General features: G+C 33.2%; 1 protein-coding gene and 1 long non-coding RNA gene across 4 annotated transcripts in view; one reads left to right on the top strand and one right to left on the bottom strand.

Annotated features, from left to right (window-relative positions):
* The window catches only part of LOC111698810 (calponin homology domain-containing protein DDB_G0272472), a 48,025-nt gene extending 31,522 nt beyond the window's left edge, over nucleotides 1–16,503 (top strand). For 2 of the 3 annotated variants that reach the window (XM_023469254.1, XM_023469256.1), the window contains 15 exons: nucleotides 1,425–1,475; nucleotides 1,972–2,111; nucleotides 2,448–2,768; nucleotides 2,831–4,107; nucleotides 4,604–4,760; nucleotides 6,028–6,132; nucleotides 6,451–6,518; nucleotides 8,164–8,257; nucleotides 10,416–10,526; nucleotides 10,847–11,051; nucleotides 11,605–11,735; nucleotides 12,238–12,345; nucleotides 13,055–13,183; nucleotides 13,697–13,881; nucleotides 15,203–16,503. In XM_023469254.1, coding sequence (XP_023325022.1) covers nucleotides 1,425–1,475; nucleotides 1,972–2,111; nucleotides 2,448–2,768; nucleotides 2,831–4,107; nucleotides 4,604–4,760; nucleotides 6,028–6,132; nucleotides 6,451–6,518; nucleotides 8,164–8,257; nucleotides 10,416–10,526; nucleotides 10,847–11,051; nucleotides 11,605–11,735; nucleotides 12,238–12,345; nucleotides 13,055–13,183; nucleotides 13,697–13,869 — 3,070 coding nt within the window. In that variant the 3' untranslated portion in view covers nucleotides 13,870–13,881; nucleotides 15,203–16,503. The remainder of the gene's footprint in view (nucleotides 1–1,424; nucleotides 1,476–1,971; nucleotides 2,112–2,447; nucleotides 2,769–2,830; nucleotides 4,108–4,603; nucleotides 4,761–6,027; nucleotides 6,133–6,450; nucleotides 6,519–8,163; nucleotides 8,258–10,415; nucleotides 10,527–10,846; nucleotides 11,052–11,604; nucleotides 11,736–12,237; nucleotides 12,346–13,054; nucleotides 13,184–13,696; nucleotides 13,882–15,202) is intronic. The other variant, XM_023469255.1, reaches the window with a different exon arrangement.
* A 1,095-nt stretch (nucleotides 16,504–17,598) lies between these two features.
* On the bottom strand, nucleotides 17,599–20,111 carry LOC111698823 (uncharacterized). Its single transcript, XR_002764629.1, has 3 exons — nucleotides 20,021–20,111; nucleotides 19,290–19,353; nucleotides 17,599–18,028 (listed from the first exon to the last, which is right to left on the bottom strand). It is a non-coding gene; the product is annotated as an uncharacterized LOC111698823 (long non-coding RNA).

Genomic DNA, 20,111 nt, shown 5'->3' with positions numbered 1-20,111 from the left:
TTTTTACTGAAAACATTTAAATGTTTTTCCAAATGAATATCCGGCGTTGCCTGTTCCCCATCAGGCTTTGTGTAACCTGCTGTGCCCCATAGCCTTTGTTTAGACCGTATACACACTAAACTACCCAGTATTTTGAGTGAAATAACTAAAATTGAAATCTTAAAAACCGTCCAACACTCGGCTGGATTCGTCTAACACTCGGTTGAAACTTTCTAACGCTCGGTTGAAACTTTCTAACGCTCGGCTGAAACCGTCTAACACTCGGCTGAAACCTTCCAACACTCGGCTGAAACCGTCCAACATTCGGCTGAAACCGTCCAACACTCGGCTAAAACCGTCCAACATTCGGTTGAAACCGTCCAACACTCGGCTGAAACCGTCCAACACTCGGCTGAAACCGTCCAACAATGATTAATCTATTCTATGTTACCTTCAGGTAGGGTTGGTAACGTTTTGATTTTTGAAAAAAACGATCGTTTCGTTAAGAAAACGTCGAGGAAAATCGAAAAACGAAACGATCGTTTTTAAAAACGATCGTTTTTTTTAAAAAGTTCGTTTTTTAAAAACTGTCGTTTTTTAAACGATCGTTATAAAAAACGATCGTTTAAAAAAACGATCGTTTTTCAAAACGATCGTTTTTATAAAGTTCGTCGTTTTGTTAACGATCGTTAACGACTACCCTTCGTTAACGATCGTTAACGACTAACGATCGTTAACGACTACCCTTCTTGATAATAACCGTAAATTTGGAGACTACAGTCCTTCTTTCGATCTGTAGAATTAATTATCTTTATGTGACGTAATTATCAATCATTACCTTATCCAATCACTAATCAAATCAGTCTTCTAGGGATGACCTTTCATTAACTAAACAATTATGATCAAAACCTAATATTTTTAATATCTTGTACTTTAATTTCTTGTGTGCCAAATTTCAAGCATATATAAAACAAATAAAGAATTAGGTTTTAAAGTTCATATTGACCATTTTGCGGGGCTCATGGCGGCTCTGCACTCTCAAAAGTAGAACAAATTTCTTCAATTCAATTCAATTCCGCTGAACATTTTATAAATCTAATTAAAGACGACATTTATGACTATCTTCAGGACGTCGTAAAAATGATAATTTTTTTTTTCAAAAACGATCGTTATTTTTTAACGATCGTTTATTTAAAAACAATCGTATAAAAAACGGTCGCTTATCGTTTTTCTGAAAATGATCGTTTTCAAAAACGATTGTTCATCGTTTTCTAACAGTTCAAAACGAGTGGGTTGTTTTTAAAACGATCGTTTTTTTGAGAAAACGAAACGATCGTTTTTAAGTATCAACAAACACCATTTCCTTTTACAATTTGTTTTTAAGATGTATAGAATAACATTGTAATTGAGAGTTTTAGATAAAAAGTTTGAACCCTGATGCTTAGATTGGAAAATGAAACTGAGTTCGGGACTAGACAATCTAGCTCCGGTAGCAGGTAAAATTCAGTGCTATAGGAACCATTTCATTTTGATGCAGATTGCGGATTCGCCTCAGGATACAGAAACCTTTCTGTAAGATTTACTGATTTTTTAAGAAATATGAGAGTTTTCAAATTATTTTTCTTCTTTTTTCGCTTGTTTTAATGCTTAAAATTGCTGAATCATTCAGAAATAAGGGATTTTTTTATAATCTCTACTTTATGACAGTTTAGATTTGGGCTTTTACGGACCACATTTTTTTACAGTTTTTTATTTGATATTTTTTCCCTTGTATCTGCATCCGTTGATCCTATTTTTTTGTGGATCCGAATCCAGAAAGCCAAAGTGTTGCGGATCCAACGGATCCGGATCCTAAGCACTGAGATCCATATTCTTTCATTTCTTTTGCACACACTATATATTCAAAAGTGTCCTGAATGGTTTCTGAAGAACAGCAGTAGTTGGATAAAAAAGATTTAATTGAGATAATCTCTAATTTATCAATATTAACAGGTTTCAGTTTGGGGACGTACATCTAACTCTGGAGGGAGACAATGCATTAGTTCTGAACAAAACCACAAGTTCTAAGAATCAAACGTCAACTGCTACCACAAACACATTAAATAATGTGGTCAATACCTCAACATTTAAAGGTATAAGAGGTCCCTTAAAACTAACGTTGACTTCATCTAATAACGCAATTTTTTTATTAAACCAAAATCAACAAATTCAATAGTAAATAAAATGTTTTATAATAAAGTGGGTCAAAGAGACATCTCGAGTTATTTAAGAAAAACGATGAGTAAAAATTGGCAATGGGCTTTCTCCTACTTTCATATCTTAAATATGTAAACTTTCTTGGATAAAACAGACAAAATTTTAAATATTAGGTTGCAAAGGTATTAGGATAAGCACAGAGGATTTAGGCGATTATTTAGTTTCTTTATCTTTTAATTACCTTGCGTATAGTTTATTATCTAATATTTCAGCTGTTCCATCTGAATCAACGGAGAGTTCAGTATCCTCGTCTCCGCCAGTTAGTTCCTCTTCCGGTCTAGTGGATCGGAGAACTATGCAGATGAGGGTTGAGCAGGAGATGTTGGCTCGGCGAAGGGAGGAGTCCAGGAAGAACGAGGGAGGGAAGTCTGAACCCCCGCTATCCTCAAGTACAGAAGGAACCTCCAGGGATCAAGGACGGAAGCTAGAAACAAGACCTGGCGGAGAAAATAATGTTCAGGATTCCTCCGATGAGTCTGGAGGCAGAAATATTGTCAGACAAAGGGTTCGAGGAAAGGGTAGAGTTGAGCCAGGTTTGAGGTTTTACTTTTAATATTATAATTTTTATTTCAATCTGATTTTTTTCTGATTTCAGAATCTTCAAACGCAGGTGAATCTAAAACAAGAGAAGAGCTTGAGAAAGAAGAAAAGGAAAGGAAAGAAAAAGAAGAAGAAGAAGTACGACGAAAGAAGATTGAACAATTAAGGGAGAAACAAGAAGAAGAAACAAAGAAGCTCCAAGAAGAACGAGAAAGACGAAGACTGCTGGCGGAGCAACAAAGAAAGAATGAAGAAGAAAAGTTAAAGAAAGAAAAACAACTTAAAGAAGAGGAAGAGAAAAAAGAGCTGGAGCTAAAGAGGGTAGAAGAAGAACGTATAAAGAAAGAAAAAGAAAAGGAGGAAGAACTGGCAATTCAGAAACTATTGGAACAAAAAGCTATTGAAGAAGAAAATAAGTTAAAAAAGTTGGAGGAAGAAAATGAAAAGAGACTGGAAGCTGAAAGAGAGAAGATAAGAAAGGAATATGAGGAAAAGAGAAGAAAACAGTTGGAAGAAGAGAGAGAGCAAAGATTGAAGGAAGAACAGGAGCAGAAGATAAGAAAGGAAGAAGAGGCACAAAGACAAAAGGAAAACGAAGAGAAAAGACTAAAAGCAGCTGAAGAAGAACGAAATAGAAAACTTAAAGAAGAACAAGAAAAAAGAAGACAAGAAGAAAGAGAACGGATACGACTAGGATTAGAAGAGCAGCGAAGAAAAAAAGAAGAAGAAGACAGAAAAAGAATAGTTGAAGAAGAAAGACTGAAGAAAGAACAGGAAGAAATACAACAAAAGAGAATTGAAGAAAGGAACAAAATCCGCAAAGAATTTGAAGAATCCCAAAAAAAGAAACAGGAGGAAGAAGAAAGAAAGTTGGAAGAAGCAAACCTTGCAGAAAAGGAAAAAGAGCTCTTAGACGAAGCAAAAGCTAAAGAGGATAAAGAAGAGTTAGAACGATCAAAAGAAAGAGAAAATGAGAGAAAAGAGGAATTACTACGCCTGAAAGAGATACAGGCGGAGCGGGATAGAAGGTTAGGAGAAGAACGGGATAAACTAAGAAAGGAGATAGAAGCCAAGAAGAAGCAGGAAGAGGAAGAACTAGAGAATATCCGGATACGAGAGGAGACTAGGAGACAGAGTTTAGAAGAGCTGAGAATCCTGCAGGAGGAGCGAGATAGGTTGATCAAGGATGAGAGGGAACGCCTTCTCAAACAGAAGGATATTCATAGGCAGAGGGAAGAGGAGGAGGAGAAGAGAAGATTAATTACAGAGGAGAGGGAGAGAGAAATTCAAGGATTAAAGGAACAACAGCTTCTTAGAGAAATTCATCTTAAGGAACAAATAATAAATATGATTTTTAAAAATAACGAGTCCATAGAAATATGGCTTAGCTTCAAAGCAATTAAGAACAATTTGCAAAAAAAAATAATTTAAAAATGAATTTAAAAAATTTAAAATGTATCTAAACAAACAAAAATTTTTTATTGGACGGAATAAGTTTGTGTTATTTTCTCCTTGCTAAGCTCCAGAAGTTATACTGGTCACTAGCGTATTTAGTTCTGATAATAAATATGTTTTCCCTACAATTGATATGCGCAATTAATGCACTTTTGTACAGCAACCACAATTTAAAAAAATAAGTTTTAAAATTATAAACATTAATTTGTAACTCATACTTGACTAAACAAAGCTTATAAGGGCACCGTGTAAATTTGGCCTTTGCATGGAGAGTCACTTGAAATTTCGCTTACAGTCCCTTTAATCTTTAATCTTATAATCCTTCAGGATATTATGGTTTAAATGAATAATATTTATCCTGTGTTGGGTTCAGGAGGAGAGGGAGAAGATAGAAGCTGAGAAGGAGAAGTTGGCTCGCCAGCAGGAGGAGTTGAAGAGACAGAAGGAGCTCCTTGACAAGATTAGGCAGGAGCACCAGGATACTCCTCCTCCTCCGGCACTCCGGCAACCAAACCAAAAAGAGCTTAAAAGTAAGTTTAAACCGGAAAAGATTTTTGGTCTGAATTAAAATAATAACTTTGGGCCCCCGCCCCCCCCCCCCATGTGTACATATATGAATACTCTTCCAGATAAGATTAAGATAGATAGATAGTGACTGATACCACTGTTAAAGGACGGGGAGGGTTTAAAGGGAGGTTGATGTGTTTCCAAAGAGAATAGAATATAAATTAGAGGGGAATTTACTAGAAAAAAGTGTAAAACGGCCATTTTGTTGTACTGTTTCCATACTGCAGGTGCCAGGTATACTTTACATATTTATGCCATATAACCTTTTGGGCCCTGGAATATCATTTTATAGAAAATCTAAAATTAATATTAAAAGAAAACCAAATTATGAAATAGGCTGATTTATAATTGACCAATGATCATTTCACATAGACTCTATGCATTTCACTTTACAAACGATGATTTTCCGTTATAACTATAAATCAATTGATGTTTTTTATTCACCTAATTCATTGTAAAGTTTATTTAACAGCTTTAAAAATTTAAAAATTGAAATGGATAGTCTAGGGAACATATTAATGTACTCTACTGCATATAATTTGTGAACGCTTACATGATTTGTACACTTTGAACTCCCTTTTAGGCTGAAAGGGACTGACAAAATTCATAACGAGAGATTCTCTAAATTCCTCTCTAATATTTATTCTATTCTCTTTGTGTGTATCCAGGCGGTATTTTATCGAGATTTTTAAGCCCAGCAACGTGTTCAATAATAAATAAAATATTTAAATCAAAACCTGTAAAACTACAGAGACAACCAGAAAACTCTGGAATTGGAAGTCGAATTTTAGACTCAATTTATGGCTTTTAAAGGTCCAATGAACATGAGGTACAGCATTGCGAAGTGTAAATAGACTCATTTCACATGATAAGTTATTTAATAAATTTTCTAGTAAAGCTATTTGCTTTGCATCAACATCAAATGCACTTCAGTATTGCTTTAATGTTGTCTTCCTGTTCTACAGTTTTCTAGTTCTCACTGTTGTCATTGTTGCTCTTCGCTCATATATCTATTTACATATTTGTTTATTTGTATACATATTAGCTATAGCTGACCAGACAGCTGGATTAATCTGGCTGAAATTATTTTAAGGAACCCATGGGTGTAACATAGGAATTATATAAAAAACTTTGGGGAAAAAAAATAACTTCAATGTTTTTTTCAATATTAGAAATTTTTTATTTAATTTTTTTTAATTCACCGGGCGCTTCTAGGATGTTTATTTCTAGGATGTATTGTAACTCCGTGGCCAGCTGACGGCAACGTAACGTGTCCTGACAGCCCTGTTAACAGGGGTAAATTCTTTGTCAACTCAGGAAACCGCTGTCAACTAGGCAAGGCTTTAGATCAGCTGAAAATATAAATTATTTATTAGTTTGGAAAAGTTTGATTGATTTAGATTTTTCTTATTCCTGTTTTTAATTACAGTTTAATACTTACATGGAATAGGCTTAAATGAAAACCTAATTCATGAACATGCATTACTAGGAAGTGAACACTTGCCTCAAATTATGAGCTATGCTACATCAAATAGCCAAAGTTTGAAAAATGTTCACACTGTCAGGTTTCAAAGATATATGGAACAGAAAATTCTTGTTTGCGGCGAGTAAACAGTTCCTTTGTTCTACAAAAGCTGATTTATTTCTTTACAGATTGTCACCGAGGTTTTGTATCATTAGACGCTAGAGAAGCACTTTGCAATGACGGAGTGCTAAGCAAGGAACCAAACTACTTTTTATCAAATAGAAAATATTTTATTATATAATTATTTTGACAGAAAAGCTGCACACAGAGTATTTTTTACATCAGGGAATTCTGGTTAATTGATTATTTCTTGTTAGCTTTAATATATTCATCTTTTCAAACCACTATATTCTTTAACTTCAAGTCAATATATTCTTTAATTTCAAGTCAACAAATACTTTTTAATTGGATTGTCGTTGTAATTTCAAATGGCCCGACATTATAAAGTTCTTGACGGTAACTTTGAGAAAAGTGTTCAATTATGATAACTTCTATTTGAAGGGTTGTTAACATTATTGGGGTAATTGCGTTAACAGATCCTTGAAGGGTAGTTAACATTATTGGGGTAATTACGTTAACAGATCCTTGAAGGTTAGTTAACATTATTGGGGTAATTACGTTAACAGTTAACATTATTGGGGTAATTACGTTAACAGATCCTTGCAGGTTAGTTAACATTATTGGGGTAATTACGTTAACAGATCCTTGCAGGTTAGTTAACATTATTGGGGTAATTACGTTAACAGATCCTTGCAGGTTAGTTAACATTATTGGGTAATGCGATTAATTGATTCTTTAATTTTGGCCCTTCATTTAACTTCTTTTAGAATATACAATGATTATTCTAAAATATAAAAGAGTGATGGAATATCCTTAAATCCGTCCAACTTTTATTAAAATCTTGTTTTCTTAAAACTAGGAAACTTGAAACTAGGTTGGATAAATGATAAGTTGGATAAATAATAGGTTGGATAAATGATAGGTTGGACAAATAATAGGTTGGATAAATGATAGGTTAGATAAATAATAGGTTGGATAAATGAAAGGGTGGGTAAATGATAGGTTGGATAAATGAAAGGGTGGGTAAATAATAGGTTGGATAAATGAAAGGGTGGGTAAAGGATAGGTTGGATAAATGATAAGTTGGATAAATAATAGGTTGGATAAATGATAGGTTAGATAAATAATAGGTTGGATAAATGAAAGGATGGGTAAAGGATAGGTTGGATAAATGATAAGTTGGATAAATAATAGGTTGGATAAATGATAGGTTGGATAAATGAAAGGGTGGGTAAATGATAGGTTGGATAAATGATAGGTTGGATAAATAATAGGTTAGATAAATGAAAGGTTGGGTAAATGATAGGTTGAATAAATGAAAGAGTGGGTAAATGATAGGTTGGATAAATGAAAGGGTGGGTAAATGATAGGTTGGATAAATGAAAGGGTGGGTAAATGATAGGTTGGATAAATGAAAGAGTGGGTAAATGATAGGTTGGATAAATGAAAGAGTGGGTAAATGATAGCTTGGATAAATGAAAGGGTGGGTAAATGAAAGGTTGGATAAATGAAAGGGTGGGTAAATGATAGGTTGGATAAATGAAAGGGTGGGTAAATGATAGGTTGGATAAATGAAAGGGTGGGTAAATGATAGGTTGGATAAATGAAAGGGTGGGTAAATGATAGGTTGGATAAATGAAAGGGTGGGTAAATGAAAGGTTGGATAAATGAAAGGGTGGGTAAATGAAAGGTTGGATAAATGAAAGGGTGGGTAAATGATAGGTTGGATAAATGAAAGGGTGGGTAAATGAAAGGTTTTATGACTGAAAGGTTTGGTTTAGGAACTAGTGTGTGTGAAACCTGGAAGTATGCTTGTAGTCGGAGGAAGATCTGATACTTACGGAGTTCTTAGTTCAGTTGAACTAATCACTTCAGGTAAACATTTGTAATTTTTGTTTGTCTGTTTGTTAATTTGTTAGTATATCCGATCATAAATCAGGAACCCCTTGACTGGAGAACTGGTTAGAACAACGGTATTTTTTTACTTGTTTAGACATGATAGATTCAGTGGGTTGATTTTAGTAAAGAAAGCAATTTTCCTACCAAAGCTGGGTTCCCAAAATTTATGTGTATTTGAGTAATTATTGAATGGAACTCAACTAACAGAATTTATACTTTTTATTATGAAAAGACATCAGGTTGCAAAGATAGGGATAAAAAAGATGAATTTGTGATAAATGTTCATGCTTAGAAGACTAGTCCTTTAAATCTTTCTGTCTCTAGGTTTAGTTTTCAAGACAAATTAATTGAAACCACCAAAAATTATATTTTTTTATTTTCCTTTTCTAATTTTTAAATGTTGACTTTAAGGTTGAAGTCTTAGTTATTAGTTGAAGGGTTCTATCTTTCCTGGTTATATTTGATGATTTCTCAATGAGACCAGATCGGATAAAATAGTTATAACACAGAAAAATATATTTTTGTACTTTACAAAAATAATTCGATTAAATATACATATAATGTGGGTTTTTAGCTCCTGTTTTTATATAGAGATTCGTATATAAAAAAACTTTCATAATACTTTTACTTTACTTGAAATTTTGTGATATAACAATACTTACTAATTATTTTTATTCCCTGCCATGTGTAACCCGTTGATATTTTAAACCTAGGTTATTTGACCTAACATTATTCATAGTTTGAAATATCTCGGGTATACACAATATTGGATTGCAAAGACATAGGGGTTAGAAATTCAGAGTTTGAGGCAAAGACTCAAGTTCTTTAGATTTTTAAATCCCTATATCTGTTCAACCTGATGGTGTAATCCTTTGATATTTCAAACTTATATTATTTGATCAGAGAGAATTCATAGTTTGAAATGTCTAAGGTTTACAACATCATGGTTTACACAGAATGAATGATTAGAAAATCAGAGTTTGTTGCAAAGAGTCAATTTCTTTCTGTCAATTTGTTTGGGAATATTTTTATTGTTAAAAGTATAAATCTTCTCAAATAGATTCAATTACTTGAATGAAGTCCAAAGTTCAAATTTATGATTTTGATGTGGATCAAAGGTTCAAGCTCTTTACAGTTCTATTATGCATGAAATATCAGCCAGATTTTTTACACCATTCAGGATTCTCAAATCTAAGGCACTCAATATTTTCATTTAAAATAACACAATTGCTAAAGGGAGAGACCGTCTAGACATGGTATTTGAAATACAAGTGCAGTATTGTATACAGAAATATTTCAGGATTCATTTGAGACTTTTAATTAGGGTGCAAAATTGTTCTGCAAGAGCGCAAATTCAATATTTAAAAGCCTCCTGGAGCCGAAGGGGTGATTTTGAGAATCGGTTTTTGAAAAATTATTCAAAACAAAATGAAAAATGTTACAAAAATTCTACAGCAAACTTATTAGTTGTTTAGAAACATATTTCTCAATAGAAACTTGTGAAGAAATTTTAAAAAATTAATTTGCACTCTTGCTGAACATTTATACACCGTAAACACGTCTATAGGGTCTCAAATAAATTCTGCAAAATCTTTCTTAAATACATCACTCTCAGTTCAACTACCATGTCTAGCCGGTCTCTCCCGTTAAGAAATATAGAATGATCATAAGCATTTCAAAATATCGAACATTTATTTAGAATATGAGAAAAGTTTTCAAAGTATTTTAACAAAATTTGAGTTAATTTATTTTCTCAACAATTATTCTTAACACTGAATCATGTCTTTCTAAAAAACAAGTAAAAATAATGTTTTCAAATTCTTACTAAATATTCGAGAAGTGTCGGTATTCGATATTACAGACACAATGTTATACAGAATTAAATTTTGATACAGTTAACCCAAAACTTAGGATCGACAACGATAGAATTGATAAAATGTCATTTTCTAAACCTAATGCTGCGTTGAGCGATAAGACAGAGAGAGAGCATGCGCGTAACTCCTTTGGGCTTCTGCTTATTGTGAACGAAAAACCTCTTAATCTTGAAAAGACGACATATAGTATTCAATCTGTTATTGTTAATAATGGAAGAACATGGAAAAGATCTATAGGCCGTCTTGGTTAAATTTTTTAGGTGGAAACTGCCGAAATGCCGTTCCATCCCTGCCGGCGATGCGCTGGAAAAACGTTGCGGCATCCTTGGACAACGAAACTGTTGTGGTCTGTGGAGGGATTAATATATTAGGTTGGATATTCATTCATTATTTTCACAAAATAAAAATTAATTTTTTTCTTCAAATAGTCTTGTTTTTCAGACATATTTTTACGGTTCCGTGAAATTAATCAAATGAAAGAATTGTGGTGATTAAATTTTGATCTGTATGAACCCACAGAGAATGACGCGGTTAGGGATACATTTTTTCATAAACAAAATACAACAAGGTTTAGCACAGAAAAAGAATAATGCGCTGCAGCTGATGTAATGAGCAATGTTGGAATTAATTCTTTACAGTCGTCTTCAAAGTTTTATTTTCTGTTTGTAACCCTGTGTTTCCTTAATTTTAGGTGATCCTAAAACTGATTGTTGGAAGCTCGAGTTCCCTCCTCCTGATGCTAACCCAGAGTGGGGCCGGATCAGCTCCTTGTCTGTACCTAGAGATGCTGCTGCTTGGGCAGCTGAAGGAGGAAAGCTGTTTGTAACAGGAGGGTCACTTGGACCCCTTTCAGGGTATACAGCTAGTGTTGAGCTGTATCAACCACAAACTGACAGGTAATCATTAAATAAAAATAATAATACAAAATATCGAGTAGTTAAGGCCAATATTTTTTAAGTTGGTTTTTTTTTTAATAATTACCTGGATAAAATACCAGGAATCTACAATTTTTAATTGAAAAACTCATGATTTCTGTAAAGTGGAGCAGTTATTAGTTTTAAATAAGAAAATGATTAATTTTATATTTTTTTACTGCCTTTTGATCAACATTACATACCTATGATCCCCCCCCCCTCCCCAAACAGAGGGACGTTAAGTTACTTCCCTTAAAACAATTAGGTAAAATTCGCGCATTTGCATCTCAAAAGACGATACAATTGTATACAACTACTGTTTCGGGAAATTAAAAATCACATTTAACCACGGCTCTTCCATCGTCCAAAATTGGTCTTGGAACCCTTGGTAAAGTATAATTTCCTTAACTTCCCTGTAAAGTAGTTGTAAATAATTACAAATCCGTAATTAGTAGCGCTAACATTTGTTACACAATTACAATTTTGATACGCTTAACTTTGATCTTATATATTAATTTCTTATCTATAAAATTAGTTGGATTGCTGGTCCCCCTCTACCCTCTGCAAGAGCATCTCACTGTGCTGTAGGATTAGGGAATGGATCTATCATAGTTACAGGAGGATACGGAGCTCTGGGTTCAGTCCAGAGATTGGATATAGATACAGGTATAGTATTGGAGGATACAGAGCTCTGGGTTCAGTCCAGAGATTGGATATAGATACAGGTATAGTATTTGAGGATACAGAGGTCTGGGTTCAGTCCAGATTGGATATAGATACAGGTATAGTATTGGAGGATACAGAGCTCTGCGTTCAGTCCAGAGATTGGATATAGATACAGGTATAGTATTGGAGGATACAGAGCTCTGGGTTCAGTTCAGAGATTGGATATAGATACAGGTATAGTATTGGAGGATACAGAGCTCTGGGTTTAGTTCAGAGATTGGATATAGACACAATTATAGGATTGGAGGTTACATAGCTTTAGGTTTAGTTCAAAGATTGCATAATATATACAGTTTATAGTACATTTACTGATGTATACGGAACTTCCGATTGAAATGTAGAATTTCTGTATGAATTTTAATTGGCTAAAAGTTCGTTCTTTGAAAATCTTGTAATTTTGATAATTTCTTGACCCCAGGTAAACTACCTATGTTCTGTCCAGGTGTATGGGTTGACCTTCCTGAGCTGAATCCATTACGAGCTCAGCATGGTTGTGCTCTGGTAGAACTGAACGGTAGACAGGGGGTTCTAGTGGTAGGAGGAGATTCAGGAAACAAAACCATTCAAAAACTCAAACTAGAGATTTAAACAATTGCCTTCACAGTAATACTACTAGAAGAAGATAATTTATCTGATTTACTTTCCCGTTTACATTCTATTGTCTGTATGTATACTGTGTACAATTAACAACTATTTCACAGAGCCCAAACTGAAAACAGAGTAACGTCATGAAGCCCAGTATTAGAGACCCGGTTTCATGAATGGGGTTAGGCAATTTTGTACAGTGATAACCAGAAAAATCTGGAATAGGAAGACTCAAATTATTACTTAAAATAGTCCAATGAATGTGAGGCACTGCCAAGGTGTAGTGTAAACAGATCCTTTTCACTTAACAATCGATTTTATAACTTATTATGTAAAGCTATTTTCTTTGTAACAACTTCAAATGCATTTCAGTTTTGCTTTAATTGTCGTTTTCCTATTCCACAGACTTCTGGTGATCACTGTAGCTGTCAATTTATTCGTTACGAACTATCATTTCAATTGGTTCCCTTATATTCCCTGATTATATCCTTATCTCTTAAGTCAAAATCTGCACAAATGTTTAATCCCCAAAAAGGAAACTTGGGAGTTTCGTTCAAGGATACTCTTGTTCCAGTGCCTTATGTTACCTTAAATCAGACATAAAGCAAAATGAAGAAACAACATTTTTTAAAGAAAAATAAGAACACAATTTTTGTTAATGGCTTGTTTCTAAGGTGGGACAAGGTTGAGCGATGTCAGATTTCTAGGGTTTGGATCCAGGGCGGAGTGGGAGAAAATACCGGATATAAATACTGCTAGATGGGGTAGACCTAGTGTAGGAACTATTGGAGGCAGGATTACAGGTATTATTAGATAGGATTAAATGAGAATTAAAGCAGGTAGAAGTGCAGGTATTCTTAGATAGGGTTAGATTTCAAGAGGATTAGAGAATGCAGGATTAAAGGTATATTAGTTGGAATTAATTAGAAAGAGGAGTAGCAAAAGTAGATTAAAGGTATTCTTAATTGTAATTGAATGAGGATTAAAGCAGGTAGGATTACAGATTTTTAGCTAGGATTAGATTTGAAGAGGATTATTATAAAGGAAATATTTTCAGCTTGTTTCTAAAAAGTTGAGTTTGTTGACACAGGAAAATGTTCTTAGCTTGGTTTTGAGATTCTTAGTTAAGTGGGTTCACTTTAATATGGGAAAATAACTAAAATCGTAATTTACGACCAAGCGCGGGATGTATTCACTAGAACCACGGGAATATTCTTGGCTCTTTAATAAAAGTTGAATTTGTTGACGTTGAAACGAAAAGGTCGGATTTCCAGGCAAAGATTGACTTTGTAATATTTACTATTTTAAACGTTTAGTTATCGGAGGTTGGGACGGAATAAAAGCTCTGAGTACTATTGAGTTCTATGATGAGAAGACTGGAACCTGGAGTACATCTAGAAGTACAAGGCTGAGTACGGAGAGAAGATGGTCGGCTGGAACTCAGATATCAAACAAACTCTTCCCACGCTGTGCTTTCAAAAGACAATAAGGATATACACAGGTTGGTATTAAACCAAAGCCTGAAATTTAAGACTGGAGATGGAATTTAAAGAATTTGAGCCGCGGTTTAAATCCGCCAAAACCCGGTTTAAATTAAGCGCCGGTTTAAATCTTGAAACATTTGATACAATTTTAAGTGGAACCAACCATATTTAAACCGCGGCTTAAATTTAAACCGCCGCTCAAATTCTTTAAATTCGGCCATGGGTCGCATTAATAAACCCGGTATCGGAACCAGGTGGCGAGAATTTAGGCTAAGACAATTTTGTAAATATCAATTTTTTAGTTCGAAATATTTTTAATAAAGATAGTTTTGTATTATAATTTTTCATTTTCTACTTCTTAAATTGATACATATACACGCAAAAAAGGAAACTGTAAGGTCACTATGGTTTTATGAAGATTGAAATAGTATTTTCAAAAGGATTGTTTAACCTTAAAGAGGCTGTCGTCTTTTTGTCCTAGCACTCTCATTTTTGACACTATCACAATGAAATTTTGTGACTTTTAATGAATAGTAATTTAAAGGATTTTTGTGAAATTTATAGGTTAGGGTACAAGGCGGAAAAAAGTCCGGTGTGTGAAAAAAAATCTAAAATAGCTTTTTTGTGACTATATTTACAGATCTAAAATCTATATTTTTGAAAAGCCCTTGAAAAATGCATGTAGAAACATGTGTCGCACTTTGATATTTGTTTTAAACAAAAAAATAGTTTTTTTCTCATTTTTTTAGCACTTTTTTAGGCACCAAAATTATTAAAGTTATCGGTCTTATTTTTTTTTGAGCTGGCCATGAAAAATTTGGCTATGAACATGCATTTCAACCTTATAACTATTCTCTAAGTCTTTTTTTAGGGGGGAGGGCGCCAAACGCCCCCCCCCCCCCCGGCTATAAAATACATAGATTCAGACCCTCCAGCCTGTATAGGGTAAACAACTGGTTATTCGATTTTCTGATTCTGAAAGGTAATGCAGACGTAATTTGAAATAAACTTCTATTAAAGAGTGGCCGCATTGTCCGATTTACAACGGTTACCTTTCAAATTTGATTAGATCACTAATGTGGAAGATATTGTCGTTTTTCTATTTCCTTCTTGTTTCTGCAACAAGAAATCAGCAAGTTATAATTTTATAGAGAAACCATTCATTCTAAATAAGAAAAACCTTTGAATTGTATCGTTGAATAGTCCTGCATCCCACACTAAAACTGGAAATTACGTTTACATTAAGCTTTGTTTATTTACCAGGTTCTTTGTATTTTATCCTCACCATTGTTTCCTTGCTCAGTGTAACCATAATTTAATAGTTATTTTTGTTTACAGAACCTGGAACGAGGACTGATATTTACAGAACCTGGACCGAGGTCTGATATTTACAGAATCTGGTCCGAGGACTGATATTTACAGAACCTGGACCGAGGACTGATTTCTTAAGAAAAATTCTCCTAAAAAACGGTTTCAAGAAAACGAATTCTGTTAAGAAAAGAATTTAATGTGAATTGTGAAAAAGTGATGATATAAAGTGAATTCCATAAATAAGTTACAACAAATTAATCAAACAATTTTGAAAAAATAACGGTTTAATTATCGAAATATCCACCACTTAGAATTAAAGTTTGTTTTTTTCTTTCAAGCATATAAAACTTTTAATCGACAACAGAGTCAAATTCAAATTTTTATCAAACCAAATTTTGTAGATTACCCTTCATTGTGTTAATTTTAAAGAAATGTTTTACAATTTACAAAATAATACATATCTACATCCTGTAACACAACTTTTAGCCTTGATAAACTTTTGATCTAAATCTAACACAAACTTGCTTTAACATCGTTCAATAAACTGTATTTTTTCTTTTATAAAATAATAATGATAACCCCCATCTACTTTTTGAATGACCAGTATTCCTTTCTTTTTGGCGCTACGACAATTTTTCTATTTCGCTATACCGTCATTTCTGCTATATGCCATTTTTGATGCAAAGCTTTTTTCTATGCGAAAATGTTTCCTAATCTGACCTAGCCGCAGTGCTCAGCCCCTCTTATATCAAAAGGCCTAACCTCGCCCCACATAATGTAATGGGGGATGTTTTTAATAAAGATAGATTGCCTTTCAGTAAAAATGAGGTTTTCTAGGTATATTGGATACAGCAAAAATGACGCTAAAAATGACACCATGTAATAAACTCTAATAAAAATGTTGTAACTTCTTTTTTCCCTAGTTTTCAATGAACCTGATTTCAACTTTGTTTGTCCAGTAATATATTGGCAGGTTTCATGGAATATATGAAAAATAATTGATTGAAACATTTTTAGTTTTATATTTTTTCAACTTCAGCTGCACAATATTGATAGATTATGTATTTTTCAATATTTACATAGTTTACAATCGCACTATACTGCACTTCCAGATAAATGAGGATTCAATTTGTACTTGTCGGACAATTTTTTTTAAAAAATAATTTGAAACGTTTATTTCCAGTTTGTTTACTGTACAATGTACATTCTGTGAGCTGTTTAATTATTCTCGGGATCTGAAATTATCCCGGGACAGACTGAGATCATGGGCATTTAAACCCCTTATTTATTACATATTGTATCTTGTAAATAAATCTCAAGTATTATTTCATTGTTTCATTTATATCCACTAACTAGTGTAGACTTCGTATACATTATATATGCATTACCCACAAAGGATGATGACAATCTGATGGTTGAACTATATATAGGGTTCTGATCTGATGGTTGAACTATATATAGGGTTCTGATCTGATGGTTGAACTATATATAGAGTTCTGATCTGATGGTTGAACTATATATAGGGTTCTGATCTGATTGTTGAACTAAACTATATATATGGTTCTGATCTGATGGTTTTTCACGATGCAATATTTAGACATGCTTGTATTGAAATAACAAACAACTGAACTTGAATGTACTGCAGTATACAATCCTGTGTTTACAATCCATATTAAGTGTCTATCTAATTAGCAATACTAATATTCAAATATCTACATTAAACCACTCCTTAGAAATACGATCGCTCTATATACAAGTGTACAACGTTAGATACGTAAACATATCGTGATGTACACAACCGACCAATCTATTAATTAATTAATAGACAGGTCGGTTGTGTACATCTGAGCTAAGCTTCACCTCTTCGTTTTATTACTCAATGGTCTGAACAGTGACCTGCACTATGTTTGTTTACATTATTCCCAGAAACTACAGTACACTTTTTTAGTAAACAGAGATATGGAATTTTCCTCCAAGGTTTGTAAACTAAAGATATGGTGGATACGGTTTGTGTACATTTTACTGCAACGTATTTGGACTTCTCAGGACTGTCTTCCAAACCTGATTAAGCAAGTTTGTTTACAATTTTTTATTGTTTTGATCAAAAAGTTTATAGTAATCCAAATACGTCACAGTTAACTGTGTAAACAAAATCTATCTCCGTAAAGAGTTCGCGTGTATCAAGGAACTATATACAGGAACGCCCAACTCAGATATACGCATATTATGTACTGTACACTGTGGGAGGAATGTAAACAAACCACAGAAGTTGACGGGAAAGGACTAAAGCTCTGATGTGATATTACAGTCCAAAAAAAAAAATCAAGTTAGAGCGAATACATATGATTTTTGGCTTTCTTCTTTTTATTCCACCCATTGGGCCTTTTCCCTCAAAAATGATGCGTTGCCCCTGAATTCTTTGTTTTAATCTCCTCCCACTGCAGTACACGGATTTGACGCATGAGATATGGCTGTTCCTGGTCTATATATTTCTTGGTGTGTATCACTATCTTCTTTTACACAATCTTAACAAATGAGAGAGGGAAACTTATTACAATGAAAGTTAACCAAACCAGGTTTCGAAAATTAAATAGAAAATGAAAGATTTTTTAAGGTCTGTTTCTTTCTAAATTAAATAAACCTAAAATTATACCAATAAAACCCGGTTTAGTTTACTTTAATCACATTACATTCTCAATATTCATTTATCAGATGAAAGAATTTCTGTTTCACTGTTATTTTAATCAACTTTTTTTACAAAGTTTTTTTTGCGTTGCGTGAATTCACTTTGATGTTGATCTTGTTCTATTTAAGCACCAGGACTTCCTTCGGATCGTTTAGCGCTCTGTGCTCCTAAAGAAAGCAAATTTAAAGGAGCTGTCGCCATTTCAAGTAACATTCTATTTTAAAAGTCGGATGCTCAATTTACAACAGTCTCCTTAAACCTTTATCTGTATATATACTTTGCTTGTTTGTAACTGTTAAACGTAAAAACGGCTAAACCGATCGGACCTAAATTTTAAGGATGACAAGAACTTCACATGTTCACCTCAAAAAAATTTAGATTTAAAAAAATTTTAATATAAAAAAATTTAGATTTTCATGAAATAAAAAAATATATGAAAATTTTTTTTAATCCGCGAGCTTTTTTGTTATATTTTTATGATGTATACAAAGAGAAAATGCTTTAGATAGATAGAGCTAAACATTTTAAAGCTAAAAATAGAAGATGTGGGCGAAGCGCCCTATGCCTAGTATGATAAAAAAACTAGAAAGATATCTTCGTTTTTCGTCTATGCATATGTTAATGCATATGTATATGCTACTGTTTATGCCTTCAATATCAAATTCAATGTCTATGATAATGTCTACCATCATCATGTCTAAGACATTACTATTATAATATCTATTCACTTTTCGTGTATTGGACGCAGGTAGGGATGTTAACGTTTTCATTTTGTTAAAAAACGATCGTTTTGTTATGAAAACGACGACAAAAAACGAAAACGAAACGATCGTTTTTATTAAAAAGTTCGTTTTTTGAAAACGCTCGTTTTCAAAACGATCGATTGAAAAAAAATTTTATAAAGCTCGCCGTTTCGTTAACGATCGTTAACGAAGAGAGGAGGAGAGAGGAAACCGCCCTGAAGGGCATCGGTATTTATCATAGAGAAGTTTTGAAGAAAATATCAAGAAGTTTTAGCTCCCCCACAACTTGTTACCTTCATATAACGCGACATTTGATATAGTTGAATGTAATTTTTTTTTCAAAAACGACAGTTTTTATAAAGTTCGTCGTTTCGTTAACGATCGTTAACATATTTATCAATGAAAAAACGATAGTTTTTTAAAAACAATATTATAAAAAATTATCACTGATAAAAACGATCATTTTCAAAAACGATCGTTATTCGTTTTCTAAAAGTTCAAAATGAGTGGGTCGTTTCTAAAAACATTTTTGCACCACTTACAGTGACCATCTAAATATGCGCATTTGAGGTATGTCAGCTGCTTCTGATGATGACTTTTGTCTATTGATATTGTTTATTTATGTTTATTTGTATATCTATTTGTATTGTGTATCTTGAAGAAGGTGATGTTGATTATATATTACCCTTGTTTCCTCCACTAGATGAGCTCCACTATACTGACAGCAGCACCGAAATGCACAACTCATACTGAAAGTTTATTTCATTTTTTTACGTCAAAATTTGTGTTAATACATAAATATAATTTAGGTAAAAATGAAGAGATGTAATTTTCTTTTCGTTTTATTGCCCAATTTCTAACCAGTTTTTGAATTTTATACTCTTTTAAAACAAGTTCTGAATTATAAGATGTATTTGCGCTGTGGGACAAAACTTTGCAAAGATTTGACTCAAATCTTGAAAATGAAATTCTAAATAAAGATTTGGTGTGTGCTTTTTATTCTAGTGTGTTAAACATTTAAGATTCTTGTTCTACACAGTATGCATAGATATTTTATAGCTTGAGGTCTAATATAAGGACTTCTTTAATCTAAGCTAAATGTGTTATTCTTCTATAGGGACTGCAGAAAGTAGATTTCAATTCAATTGACCCTCCAGGTAAAGAGTTAAATTATTCCAAAACTGAAATGTTCCCTCTCACACAGTTCATGCAAAACAATAAAGAATCCTTTTTTCTATCTGAAAATTTTAAATCTCCTTTTTTTAAGCGAAATTCGAATTTATGGATAAGAGAAATAAAATTATCAAAATTTATCTATTTTCAAGAAAGCGCAAAAAATATTTTTCTTGCATACTGACCTTAAAAGTATGTACCTTTTTTATTGAAGGGTCCCTTGAAATAACTATTTAATGTTACCTGGAATGACAGATGAAAATGAGTGTGACAGCTATAAGAACTGTCAAGGATATGGGCAGAAGGAAGAGTAGTACAGATGTAACTAGAATAA

Source organism: Eurytemora carolleeae, unplaced genomic scaffold, assembly GCF_000591075.1.
Source record: "Eurytemora carolleeae unplaced genomic scaffold, Eaff_2.0 scaffold328, whole genome shotgun sequence".
Lineage (NCBI taxonomy): Eukaryota > Metazoa > Arthropoda > Copepoda > Calanoida > Temoridae > Eurytemora > Eurytemora carolleeae.
This window is presented reverse-complemented; position numbering and strand designations above follow the sequence as displayed.